Source organism: Hemicordylus capensis, chromosome 4 (genome assembly GCF_027244095.1).
Source record: "Hemicordylus capensis ecotype Gifberg chromosome 4, rHemCap1.1.pri, whole genome shotgun sequence".
Taxonomy (NCBI): domain Eukaryota; kingdom Metazoa; phylum Chordata; class Lepidosauria; order Squamata; family Cordylidae; genus Hemicordylus; species Hemicordylus capensis.
Window position 1 is genome coordinate 79,747,055 of NC_069660.1, and position 13,890 is coordinate 79,760,944.

The 13,890-nt window shown below is 47.2% G+C and overlaps 1 protein-coding gene across 3 annotated transcripts; it reads left to right on the plus strand.

The window, feature by feature from the left end:
- Positions 1-536: 536 nt before the first annotated feature.
- GPR61 (G protein-coupled receptor 61) lies at positions 537-13,608 on the plus strand. 3 transcript variants are annotated; one of them, XM_053313607.1, is made up of 3 exons: positions 537-575; positions 2,006-2,092; positions 11,727-13,608. In XM_053313607.1, exon 3 carries the CDS (start codon positions 12,134-12,136, stop codon positions 13,496-13,498), a length of 1,365 nt encoding a protein of 454 aa, XP_053169582.1. In that variant the 5' UTR covers positions 537-575; positions 2,006-2,092; positions 11,727-12,133; the 3' UTR covers positions 13,499-13,608. The 3 variants fall into 3 exon arrangements, with proteins under 3 accessions (XP_053169582.1, XP_053169583.1, XP_053169581.1); XM_053313608.1 differs by having other exon boundaries at positions 559-606; XM_053313606.1 differs by lacking the exon at positions 537-575 and adding an exon at positions 616-1,055.
- Positions 13,609-13,890: the final 282 nt, after the last annotated feature.

The window sequence follows — 13,890 nt, forward strand, 5'->3', positions numbered from 1 at the left end:
CCTCACAACAACCCTGTGGGGTAGGTTAGGCTGAGAGAGGAGTGACTGGCCCAGAGTCATGCGGTGAGTTTCATGGCTGAATAGGGATTTGAACTCAGGTCTTCCCAGTCCTAGTCCAACACTCTAACCACTATACCACACTGACTCTCATTTTCATTTTTAAAAAGCTTCAGCTGCTAAATATTTGTGGATCTGTGTTTAAGGAATAGTTGTACTACTCACTGTTTGCAAAGAAAAAGGGTAACAACATCAGCTCACTGTGTCCCTAACCACAAGAAAGCAGAAGAGCAAACTCCTTTCTTTAAAAAAAAAAGTGACTTCATCCTTAAGATAGTCTCATGATTTTTAAGGGTCACAGCTGAGTATTTTACATAGGCCATCCTATGAAGTTTGAACTTCATATCCCCACCACTTGCAACATATCAGGCTATGTGCACATGGAATTCCAGAATACTGAACAGGGAATCCGGAGGCTTCTAGGACCCAGAAGCCGACCTACCTCTCCAAGCTTCTGGCTGCCTCTCACCCTTCACTGCAGTGGATCTGTGCATCAGTGGAGGAGAAGCAGCCCAGAGGTACAGTATACTGGAAACCTGAACAGGGAAGGTATGAACGGATGCCTGGGTCAGAGAAGGGAAGGGCCAGTTTAGGCTAGTTAGCAGGCAGTCCTTCAGGGCAGGATATTGCAGGTGCTTTTCTGTCACCCAGTGTGTGTTTGTCGATGGGAGAAAAGCACATAGTCAGTGCATCCTCTCAAAGAAGCTGAGATGGACCTGGAGATGAGCACCAGGCAGTCTGAATAGAGAGACTCCAAAATATATTTTTAACAGAGCGAGCAATGACAACCTGAGCTGTGCAGCCAGGGAGGATCCTTTTGCATTTGAAGCTGGGAGCTAATTTACCAGCAGCAGGGCAAAGGAATGAACAGGAGCAGCAGCCTAGATTGATCCCCCCTGCTTTCAAGATCCTTGAGATTCTCCCTTCCAGCACAAGCTGAGGCCTACTGGTAGGATGCTCGGTCTCCAAGCACCTCCAAGCAGGTGGGGTAGCACAAGGTAAGGATTCTGCAAGAGGAAGAGGTGGACAGTAGCAGCATGGACATCTCTCCCGGGGGTGGGGTGGGGTGGGGAGTTACCCATTTCTATTTCTGCTGGAAAGAAGCAGCAGAGAGGCGTCCAGCACAAGGACTTGGGAACTCTTTTGTCTGGCAGTGCTGAAGGCAGCATAGTGGGAAACCCATGTGAGCAGGAACTGGGGAGGAGGGTGTGTGTCTCTCTGTGTATGTGTGAGTGTGTATGTCTCACTGGAAGACAGATCAAGTCCTGTACGGCTAAAAGACAGCACCTGCCTTCAAAAGCACCCCTCAGTCCATTTCAGAAATATCAAGCATTTGGGAGCTGGGGTGGTATATGCAGGAGGGGGCCATATACTGTGAAAGCATGTCATCTGAGAATGAGGGGAATCTATTGTGTGCCATGAGGCTGTAGTGTAGGTAGAACAGGAAATGAAAGGCTATTTGGCAACCTTAGGGAGAAGGCAGAGTGCCCCTGGCTGGGCATCCATGTGCATCGGGGTGACGGTCGCCTTTTGCTTTCATGGTCTGCTCAGGGCAATAGCTCCCATTCCTGGAACATGGAAAGCAGCTCCTGGGACTGGAGTTGAGGGTCAAGATAGGAAAGCAGGTGCCGCACATCAGATCTGGCCAACAAGCCTCTCTGGTGTTGTGTCCCACAAATAGCCATTGCTGTGGAATGCGTCAGAGGGACACGGAGCTGGAGCTGCTGGCAGGACCCCCTGTGCCCGCCCAGTGCCGCCACGAGACATGCCCTTGATCCAGCCCATGTGCCAATGGGACGATGGGTGTCACCGAGCCAAGCAGAATGTAGCTGCTCCTGCTGACATTCTTAGAGCTCAGTCCAAACGGCTGCCCTCAGAGAGATGGGTGGCTTCGCTTTTCTTTCAGTTGCTCTGTATTTCAAAAAATATCTGTTGAATTGGTGCACAGGGGGAGCATTTGCTGGATGGAAACATGGCCCTTCTGGAAAGAAAAATGGGTGTTCAGCAGTTCCCTGCTTCTGAGCAGCTCAAACGGGTAAGTCATGGACTCTTGGGATTCTTGAATACTGATGGTGGGATACAGGAAATCCTGAATGCGGGGCAGAAAATCTCCAGGATCAAATGGATAACGAAATCCATGTAGCAGAATGTCATCAAACCTATTAGGTTACCTTATACATATTGGTATAGCCTTATACCAAGTCAGACCACTAGTGTAGTATTGTGTACACTAAAGACAATAGAGTGCAGGGTGGGCCTTTCTCTGTTGCTGCCCTGAGATTCTGGAAGGCACTCCTGTTGAGATAAGCACCTCCCCATCTTTAACAACTTTTAAGAAGTTAGCTGTGGTGGCGCAGCAGGGAAGCAGCTTGCCTGGGGAGCAAGAGGCTGTTAATTTGAATCCGCGCCGGTGTGCTTCCCAGCCTGTGCCTAGTAAATATATATTTGTAGTCACCTGTATTGGGCAGCAGCGATAAAGGGAGGTGCTGGAGGCGGATGCTCACTTCAGTGACAACGGAAAAGGCATCATCTCATACTGCGCGGGAGGAAGGCAATGGTAAACCCCTCCTGTATTCTATCAAGGAAACCGCATGGCTCTGTGCTTGCCAGGAGTCGACACTGACTTGATGGGCACAACCTTTCCTTTCCTTTAAAGACTTATCTTTCCACCCAAGCTTTTTAATTTCACTGTGGTTTTAAGTTGTTTTAAGGTTCTTGCTTGTTTCATGTTGTAGTAAACTGCCCAGAGATGAAAGTTTGGGGTGGTATACAAATTTGGTGAATAAATAAATAACCCAGATACACAGATTGGCAGTGGTTTTCTAGGATTTGAGGCAGATATTCATCCCAGCCCAACCCAGAAAAGCTGGGCGTTGGACTTGGGACCTTCTGCATGCAAAGCAGAGGTTCTATCACTGAGCTATGGTCCTTCCCCATGGACTATATTTGCATGACAGTGGCCTTCTACAGTTTTTGCCTCCCAGTCGTGGTCAGTCCCACCATCTCACTGCCCTGCTAGGAAACTAACACAAGGAAGATGGCACTGAGATTGCAGCAGCTGGCCAGCCATGCACAAGAGACTTCAAAATAGTAGCTTTTAAAAAGAGGAATACAGTATGGTTTTACCGTTTTTCATGCATCCATAACCGGGTTAAGCCAACATTCCCACTGACTTCAGTGAGGCTTAATTGGTTGAAACCAGCGTAATTGATTACTATTAATCTAATTAAATATTAAATAATATGTAAATAATATTAATTAGTAGTGATTAACGCTAATCACTATTCGCTTGTGGGTCAGTCCGTATGTGCACCTGTTGCTGAAGTGAACAAAATTTGTTCCTAATACTGGAGCATATTGCAAGAAGTGGCAGATTTCCCTGGTAAGAGCTCTCAGTTTTCTTGTTCTGTTCCTGTTTCACAATTTCATTAAGATGCGTTACGAAATGCTGAGAATTGTATGTTTTGGGAGTAACATTTTGACAGATTAACAAGGTGTGGTGCTTAATAACAATGTTTTTTCTATAATCCATTGTTCTTTCATGTGTTATGAAAACCCCACAACCCCATAGATTTGGTTTTAACTTACACTAACCACTTGTTCTGTACCCTACTAAGAAGAGCTAATCCTTTGTTTTAAGTAGACATTGTATAAATGGCTGACATACAGAGCAAGGATGCACCAGTGCTGTGAGAGAGCAGCCTAACAGAGCTTCCCAACACCGGTGCAGTGGGGAAGTGGCAACTTTTGACGCTGCCCTCTTTCCGAAGTACTCTGAGCCATCTGAAAACATGTCCCTGATAGTTATGCAGCCGTTGGGGACATATTTTCAGGTGGCACAGGGACCTAGAGCACCTTTCTTATGAGGCAAAGCTACAAAACCTGGGGCTATTTAGTTTAGAAAAAAGACGACTGCGGAGAGACATGATAAAGGTCTATAAAATCATGCATGGTGTGGAGAAGGTGGATAGAGAGAAAATCTTCTCCCTCTCCCATAACACTAGAAATAGGGGTCATCCCATAAAATTGATTACCAGGAAATTTAGGACCAACAAACGGAGGTACTTTTTCACACAATGCATAATCAACTTGCCACAAGATGTGGTGACAGCCAACAATCTGGATGGCTTTAAGAGGGGTTTGGATAACTTCATGGAGAAGAAGTCTATCAACAGCTACTAGTTGGAGGGCTATAGGCCACCTCCAGCCTCAAAGGCAGGATGCCTCTGAGTACCAGATGTAGGGGACTAAGAGCAGGAGAGAGGACATGCCCTCAACTCCTGCCTGTAGGCTTGCAGTGGCATCTGGTGGGCCACTGTGCGAAACAGGATGCTGGACTAGATGGACCTTGGGCCTGATCCAGCAGGGCTGTTCTTGTGTTCTTATGTTCCTGGGAAAGGGGAGAGCATCAGAAATTGTCACTTCCCAGCTGAACTAGTACAGTTAGTTGGGAAGTTCTATCAGGTTGCTCTCGCACTGTACTGGCGCATCCTTGCCTTGTATGTCAGCCACTAACTTCATTTAACAATGGACAATGTGAAGTGGGGAAACACAGGAAATGCTATTGACCAGCTAAGAGGCTAGGTTTCAAGCTTCCTGACAATGCTCTGTCAATGTTCAAGAGGATTGTACTGAAGATGAAACTTCTGACTCAGAGGAGGCCATGTTCATTTAAAAGTGGTGGTCACCAGTGGTGCTCTTACCCCTGGACTTTGGAGCCAAAGTCCAGGATCTCCACTCCACCTGGGGCCCCCCAAATCCTCCTAGTCTGTTCTGGGTGGTGTGGTCACAGCTGGCCTGCACTGCACCGGGTGGATGAGTGTGATTGTGACCTGTGCCAGGTGCTTGCTTGCTTGCTTGCTTTATTTATTTATTTATTACATTTGCACACCACCCCAAACTTTCGTCTCTGGGCGGATAACAATAGTATAAAACAAGTTAAAATATATACAAAAACTTAAAACAATTTAACAATTTAAAAATCAACCATGAATTAAAACCTTAAAATTTGTAAAGAACAGAAAAAGCTTGGGTGAAGAGATGGGTTTTCAAATGCTTTCTAAAAATTGTCAGAGATGGGGAGGATCGTATCTCAGTAGGGAGCACATTCCACAGTCTCGGGGCAGCAACCGAGAAAGCCCGTCCCCGTGTGGCCACCAGCCGAGCTGGCGGCAGCTGGAGACGGACCTCTCCGGACGACCTCAATGGGCGGTGGGGATCATAATGAAGAAGACGTTCTTTTAGAAACTCGGGGCCTAAGCCATTTAGGGCTTTGTAAGTTATGACAAGCACCTTGTATTTTGCCCGGAAACCTATTGGCAGCCAGTGTAATTCTGTCAACAAAGGAGTGATGTGGTCTCTCTGAGATGACCCAGAGACCAACCAGCCTGAAGCTTTAGAGACAGAGTGGGAAGTGGGGAAAGAGATATGTGGGATGGGAGTATGTTAAGGTGCGTGTTGTGTTTCTGCTAATGCTTATTTGCATAAATAAACCTGTGTTATACTCTTACATTCTTGTGAGTTCAGTTGCTGTTTGTGCCCCCAAGAACCCAGGTGTTAAAAATACTGTGTGAGTCATGGGATGTATGTGTGTCTGTGTGTCGGGGGATGATGCTTACTTTGTGTGGGGGAGGGAGGCTTCAGCGGATTGGGGGCCTCCAAAGACCTTTAGGTCCAGGTTCCAAAATTACCTAAGTGCACCTCTGGTGGTTACCACAGGTTATGATTTGGGTTAGGGGTTTTTTTTAGCCACTGTGGCCCATTCTTGTGAATGTACTAACACACATTTTGGTTATGGCTCACTACCTTCTGGGGGATGCCACATTTCAAAAATTGTCCAGAATGCAGTAAGCCACAAAAGAGGACAATTCCACCCAAACCTGATGCAAAGAAAACTATAAATGTGCCCAGAAAAGTTTGTAATCCAGAAGAATAGTCAGATTCCCGGTGTGTTTTGAACCATACAGCCCTCCTTCAGGGACAACACCACATATCAAATATAAATATTGTAAGAAGGAAAAAGGGAGATTAAAGTAGGCACAGTTGCCTGAGATGCAGAAATTCCATTCTACAACATCATCTTCGTTACAAACTCAACCAGTTAAGCTGGTTTTAAACCAATAAAGCTCCTATGGCTTCTCCCAAAGAATCCTAGGAATAATAGGTCAGCAAAGACACTGAGATGTGTCTGTGAGAATTCTTTAGTCCCCTTAAAAATGGCAGTTCTGAGAGTTCCACAAGTAAAGGAGATGACTGATCCTTGTGATCCAGTGTTATTCATACTAATGGGTAATGCCCACGGATCACTCAAGGATCATTAGTTACAAGTAAGCAACCTGCTTTTTAAAGTAATCAAATCTGTTGTGCAGATATGCTCCAGAAGTAAGAATAGACCTTGTAATCTCCAACAATTGTACCTATGGGAATGACCTTTTCTTTCCATGTTGAAATTTGGCATACAATATTCCCTTGAAGAGGGGATGCGTATAGCCTGAAATATGCTGGGATTCTAGTATTTGGTCTGATTAATAAAATCTGTACCCCTTTTAAAGTTCTCCTTTGCACCAGATCTGTGACACACAATGTTATGTCGGGGTGCATACAGAGGGGAAAGCTTGCGGAGCAGCTCCGAGCTTAAACTTTTGGGTGGTGGGGAGAAAAGACACTTTTGCGGGGAAGATGTGTTATTAGGTTTGCGGGGGGGATATTTTGTAAAAGTGGGGAGGGAATTCCTCAGATGTTTAGGAGGGGATCTAGACCCCTGCACCTTGCTGCTACCATGTCAACTTAGAAAGCCTTAGAAAGCTCTTCTTTCTGAGTTGAGCTAGTTGTAAAATATGGCAGAATTTTTATCCTGGCAGAAATTCTGGTCTTTCGTGCTTCTTCTGCTTGGACTAGAAGCCCTGTCAGGTAACGCAAGGGTATCACTAATGCTCCTAGGGAAGGTTGCTCATCCACAGTCTACAGCAGCTAATGGAATCTACCCTCGATTGTTCCCTCATTTCCCATCATCTCTGTAAATATTTCTCCTGGTTCTGGTAGCCGTCTTCCTCACTTTGTCTCAGGCAGCTAAGCTAATATCTGGCTTCCTTCAGCTTCCAACTTTTTGGAAAGGGGAAAAAAGTTTCCTTTACATAGACACGACTCTCCTCTTGAAAGTGCAATTAACCTAGGAAGATTCTGCAGGGAATTGCAGGGTCTTTGGGCTAAATTGGACATGACTTTAATCACAGCATTGGTCCCAGCATGCTTGCTTCCCCCCCTCTAATCAGGTGCCACAGTCCACCAGGACCATGACAGGGGGTAATCCTACCCCCTGCTGTTGTATGGATCCAGATCACCCTATGCCAGGGATTCTCAACGTGTGGGTCCCCAGATGTAATTGGATTTCAACTCCCAGAATTCCCAACCAAAGACACCTGGGGCTGGGGATTATGGGAGTTGAAGTCCAATAATATCTGGGGACCCACACGTTGAGAAACCCTGCCCTATGCTATTTGATCTGGAAAACAAGCTTCCATTGGTTCCCTGAGCATGCCATTGACAGGAAGGTGGTAGTGTGGAAAGCAAGAATACCAGGGTCAATGACATAATTAAAGTCACGTCTAGTTTGGCTCCTATGTCATTGAAGCCCCCCCCCCCCGCTTCTTTGTAATATTTGAATTTTCTGTTACGAGAAAACTGATAAGATTGCCTTGAAGGGCAGATCTGCACAAGACACTTAAACTGGTTTGTTATTCCTTCTTTCCAGAACTTTCTGTAAAGAGGGCCCATCTAATATTCTCCCAGGTTTCTTTGACGGTTTATCTGGTATAAAACCAATAGAAGTTGATAGTATACATAGACCTTAATTCTTGGTTACAACACAACTTCATATGTTGTTTGCCTCCATATTAAGGCTCCTTAGAATGGTGCAAATAGTCCTTAGCAGAAATGAAATCAGGACCTACACTTTGAACAACAAATATAGGCCGACATCCTGACTAAATTGCTCAATAGAAGTCCCACTGAAATGAATAGGTCAAGTTAGTCAAAACTAACATTAATTTCAATGGGACTTCTGTTGAGTAATTTAGTTCAGATGCTAGTCATAAATATTACAGGTCAGAAGCAGCTCATCCATGAGGCGAGGTGAGGCGAGACATGCCCTCGGGCGATGCCTGTGCAATGGGGCAGCAAGTGCTCTGCCTCTCTCACCCAGACATCACCCCACCTGTCTCCTGCTCCCTGGCTCCTGGACACCCCTCTCCCTTCCTGCCCCCTCCCTTCTAGCTTATAGCAGCATCAGAGGGCATGGCCTTCACCCCCTCCCTCACAGACCTGTTCCGCCCTTCCCCATCGCCAAGATGGATTTTAAACTGTAAATCCAGCTGCAAGGGAGGAGAGAAAGAAGCTTCTTCCTTTGCTATCTAGATGGCTGTCTTTCTTTCTCTCCCCCCCCCCACTGCTCCTTCCATCAACAGGCTTGGCATTAGGTGTCTTCTGCACCTGTTGAAGAGCTGTCTGCGGAGAGCCAAGATAGAGTAATGTACAATGGTCAGGGGTGGCTGCAGCACATGGTCACTGGATTGGTGTGCACGGCTAGTGTTTGTGAGGATGTGTCTGACAGTGGCGCTACCAGGGCGTCGAGTGCAGTGACCGAGACAGTACTTTCAGTGCAAGAGCTCCCTCACTAAGCTGCTGCCTTCCTTGCCACTTCGTTGCCTTGCCCCACTGCATCAGTGCACAAACATTGGCTGGAGTTTCCACTAGCAGTGCAGATACACTGGCATACTCTTCCACTGGCATAGTGGTGCAGTTGGGCTGTTGACAGCAGATACAAATCTTGGTTTCCACCCAGAGGCGCTCTTCCCTTGGACTTCTGGGCAGAAGTCCAGGGCCTCCACACCCCCTGGGGACCCCAAATCCTCTTTAGTCTGTCTCGAGTGATGTGGTTGCCACACCACACCGCCGGCTTGCACTGTGCCAGGCAACCAAGCTGGACCTCTGCTTTAGAGATGGAGCAGGGAAAGAAACAGGTGGGATGGGGATATGTTTAGTTGCATGTTGAAGTGTTTCTGCTAATGCATATTTGCATAAAGATACCTGTCTTTATATTCTTACATTCTTGTTAGTTCAGTTGCAGTTTGTGCCCCTCAAGTGCCCACGTGTTAAAAATACTGCATGTGTCCACGGTGTGGGTGTGTAGGGATGTTTAACTTGCAGTGGCGGCGGGTTAAGATGCTTAACTTGCAGTGGCGGGGGGCGGGGGGGGGAGCTCCAAAGGCCTTTAGGTCCAGGCTCCAAAATTACCTAGGTGCACCTCTGTTTCCATCAGCAGACAGGGGTTTATGCCACTCAACTCATTTAAAAACAACAACAACAACAACAACTATAAATAGCAACCAAGATGTTTTATTCTTTGGAGAAAAGATGCTGCCAAGTTATCAAATAGAGTAATAAAACAAAGCAAAGATCCCAAATTCCATTCTCTTGGGAGGTTTTTCTCTACAGGGTCAGTGCCGGTGACACTTTGGCTATTTGCATGAACAATCATTATTTATGAATAACAAAGCTTAGATAGTTCTTTCCACCCCCATTTTCCACATTGGTAATGCAAAGGCGAGACTTACATAGTCTAGCATGTTGCAGGCAGTTTAAAGCCAACTTTCTTCCACTTTCTATTCCACATTCACATTATTTACACATAGAAACATAGGAAGCTGCCATATACCAATCAGACCATTGGTCCATCTAGCTCAGTCTTGACTACCCCCCAGACTGGCAGTGGCTTCTCCAAGGTTGCAGGCAGGGGTTACTCTCTCTCAGCCCTATCTGGAGATGCCAGGGACAAAACTTGGGACCTTCTGCATGCAAGCATGCAGATGCTCTCCCCAGAGCAGCCCCATCCCCAATGGGGAATATCTTATAGTGTTCACATGTGGCCTCCCATTCAAATCCAAACCAGGGTGGACCCTGCTTAGCAAAGGGGACAATTCATGCTTGCTACCACAAGCTCCTGGCCCCATTGATGGTCCAGAGCCTGGGGGAACCCCAGAAGATAGCTCTGAGGGGGCAGGACCAGAACCCAGTCTGGCCTCAGCTCCCAACATCAGACTGGAGCTGGTGGGAGCTCCAGAGATAGAGCCCCCTTTAACAGTGCCTGAGGAGCCTAGACCTTCCCTGGTGACATCCTCAGGGCCTGAGCTCTCAGAAGAACCAGCCCCTTCACCTCCTCCATCTCCCTCACCAATATCCATGTATCAACACCGGCAGCAGACAAGGCAGGAACAACGGGAGAGAAGGAGGAGTTCCAGGCTTCAAGCCAAGAGGCTGCTCCTTTAAGCTAGCTGTGCTCTTTCAGCATGGAGGCGGAGCCTAGCAGGGGTGGACTGGGCTCTCAGCAGTATTTGCCTCTGCCTGCTGCTGTTGGGTCAACATATCTCATAGGTCTCTGTCCATGGTACTGCCTGGACCTAGCCTTGCCTTCCCTTATCTGACTATTGGACCCAGAGGACCCTGAAGTATGGGATGGGACAGGACAGGCAGCTGTGCAGCAACACTGTGGGCTCAGCTCTGGTCTCAGTTTTGTGTATCATCCTGGAAACTGGGAGCCACCGTTTTTCACAGAAGAGGCGCTGACCGTATGTTTTTACACTAGCTACTTTGAGCCCGCCATGCTCTCTGTGCATTAGAGAGGAGAGGTGGTCTTGTAGTAGCAAGCATGAATTGCCCCTTTTGCTAAGCAGGGTCTACCCTGGTTTGGATTTGAATGGGAGGCCACACGTGAACACTATAAGATATTCCCCTTTGGGGGCGGGGTTGCTCTGGGGAGAGCATCTGCTTGCTTGCATGCAGAAGGTCCCAGGTTCCCTCCCTGGCATCTCCAGATAGGACTGAGAGACATTCCTGCCTGCAGCCTTGGAGAAGCCGCTGCCAGTTAGGGTAGACAATAGTAAGTTAGATGGACCAATGGTCTGACTCAGTATAAGGCAGTTTCCTATGTACCTGTGTTCCTGACTGGATCCGGCATGGGTCCTGCTTCTTCAGAGCAGGGATCTAAGCCCAGTGCCGGATCAGCCTCATCCTGGTCAGACTCCTGACTCGCTGTTGTGGGGGCAGGGCTCGTGACATTGCCATTTCCTCATAGAGAAATTGACCACCAAGGACCTCTGTTTCCTAGGGTGCTAAATGGACCAGGGAGACTTAGTACTAGTCCTGGACTTTGACGGGTTTCTATATTTCCTACTTTAGTGACTTAAATTGCAGTATTATTCTGAGGGTGACTGAAGGATCCCCCACAAGATCTATCAAGGCATGTCCCACAACATTGACCATGAATGCAATACTCCACCCTTAAGAGTGCAGTATTCAGTCTACATGTGTTTGTCAGTCTTTTTTTTAAAAAAACTAAACATTTATAGCCTGCTCTTCCACCAAGGAGCCCAGTACATGGTTATATTTATCCTCACAACAACCCTGTGAGGCAGGTTGGGCTGAGAGATACATGACTGCCCAGAGTCACCCAGTGAGCCTCATGGCCGAATGGGGATTTGAACTCAGGTCTTCCCAGCACTAGTCCCACACTCTAACCACTACAGCATGGACTTAACAAAACCTTTCTGGAAAACAGTCCTAGGACTTTCTGCTGGCTGACATGTAGATTAACCTATCAATATGTTTCTTTATAGGTGCTAACAATTGCCTGGAAAAGAACAAATCAAGAGATGCAATAAGACTCTACATGGTTCGCAAAGGGGGGACCTTCTCTATCCCCTGCACAGATTCCACGCTCTTTCTACATCACCCTGCTGTTATCCCCAATGAAGTTCAGTTGAAATGAGATGAAAACATTAATGCCCAATTGACTGTAGTCTAATAGTATAATGGCTTACAGAACTGAGTGGCCACTGGAAGGTATGAGAGTCCTCAGAGTACACAATTGCCTGCTGGGCTTTAACACTGGCAAAGAAGATGGCAAGAACGTGAATCCATTGGAGCTGCTCGTTCTCCACTACCACTGTTGATTCTCTTGATTATTCTCTGGGGACCCAGAATAGGATGGGTGATGGACTTGTGAAGGGAGGTGCTAGTCTCCATGGAGCCAACTCTTCCCACCCAGTGGGTGAGGAATTCCGTCAGGATAAGGAGGCTGCTGCAGACGTCCCAGAGCTCTATGCATCTCAATTCCAGCCTAGACACCAAGACCAGAGATGTGGCCTCCGAGTCTGTGGGTCTCTTCTTCATGCTCTTGATTGACTTGACAGCTATTGTTGGCAACGTAGCCATTATGACGGTCATTATCAAGACACCAGCACTGAGGAAGTTTGTCTTTGTGTTCCACCTTTGCCTGGTGGATCTCCTAGCTGCTGTCACCCTAATGCCTCTGGCGATGCTGTCCAGCTCAGCCTTCTTTGATGACACTCTCTTTGGAGATGCCATATGCCGTGTTTACCTATTCTTGAGTGTTTGCTTCATCACCATGTGCATCCTCTCCATCTCAGCCATTAATGTAGAACGTTACTACTATGTGGTGCACCCCATGCGCTATGAGGTAAAGATGACGGTTGGCCTGGTGGTCTGTGTCCTGGTTGGTGTCTGGATCAAGGCAGTAGTCATGTCCATCATCCCCATCCTAGGATGGCTTTCCCAAGACCACATCAGAGGCTCCCTACCCTACCATGGACAGAGCTGCACCTTGCAGTGGAGTCGGAGTGCCTACTGCAAATTTTTTGTGGTTTTCTTTGCTATTTTCTATTTCCTTCTGCCTGTCTTCATTATTTTAGTTGTCTATTGCGGCATGTTCAAAGTGGCCAGAGTAGCTGCCATGCACCATGGCCCACTCCCAACTTGGATGGATACTCCACGGCAGCGATCGGAATCCCTTAGCAGTAGATCCACGATGGTGACTAGCTCAGGAGCCCCTCGGACTACCCCTCAGAGGACGTTTGGGGGTGGGAAGGCTGCCATCATCCTCCTAGCAGTGGGAGGGCAGTTTCTCTTCTGCTGGCTGCCATATTTCTCCTTTCATCTCTACTCTGTGCTGAGCTCCCATTTCCCTGGCCGGCAGACAGAGAATGTGGTTACTTGGATTGGCTACTTTTCCTTCACGTCCAACCCTTTCTTCTATGGGTGCCTCAACCGACAGATCCGGGGAGAGCTTAGCAAGCACCTCACCTGTTTCTTCAAGCAGCCACCAGAGGAAGACCTCAGGCTGCCAAGTCGGGAAGGCTCCATTGAGGAGAACTTCTTGCAGTTCCTGCAAGGGACAGGCTGCAATGCTGAGGCCAGGAACACTCTCACCCACCCTAGCCCTAAAGGGGACCAGCCTACCATTGATTTTCGGATCCCAGGACAAATTGCAGAAGAGACCTCAGAGTTCCTGGACCAGCACATGAACAGTGATATCACCGTCTCCAACAGCTATATCAGGGCAGCACGTTCACCTAAGCCTGAACTGTAGCTGTTTTTGCACTTGACAATCTACTTTTTTTTTTTTTTTGGTGTGTGAAAGAATGCAGAACATAGCAGCTAATGGGAGGTATTTAATAAATACAACCATGGCAATTGGAACCGTCTTTCTCCAGCTCACTGCTAAAGCCAAGAAACAGCTGCTACTAGTATCTGAGTCATTTCATTCAATTTTGACCAATGCAGGATGGTAATTGCTTTCTCCCTTCCCCATCTAAACCCATTCATATGATTTGGAGTTAGAAAAACAACCTTATCTTTTAAAACTCCTGGCAGTTTCCATCTGTCCCTTGCTAGTCTCCAAAATGTTGTTCATATGTGCCGTCTCGTTCTTTTAGTATCTCTTGAACTTCTCTTTGTGGGAAGTTGAAAAGCAAGGGGACT

Coding starts and splice junctions, on each gene's coding strand:
- GPR61 (XM_053313607.1), top strand. CDS start 12,134: ATGGAGCCAACTCTTCCCACCCAGTGGGTGAGGAATTCCGTCAGGATA.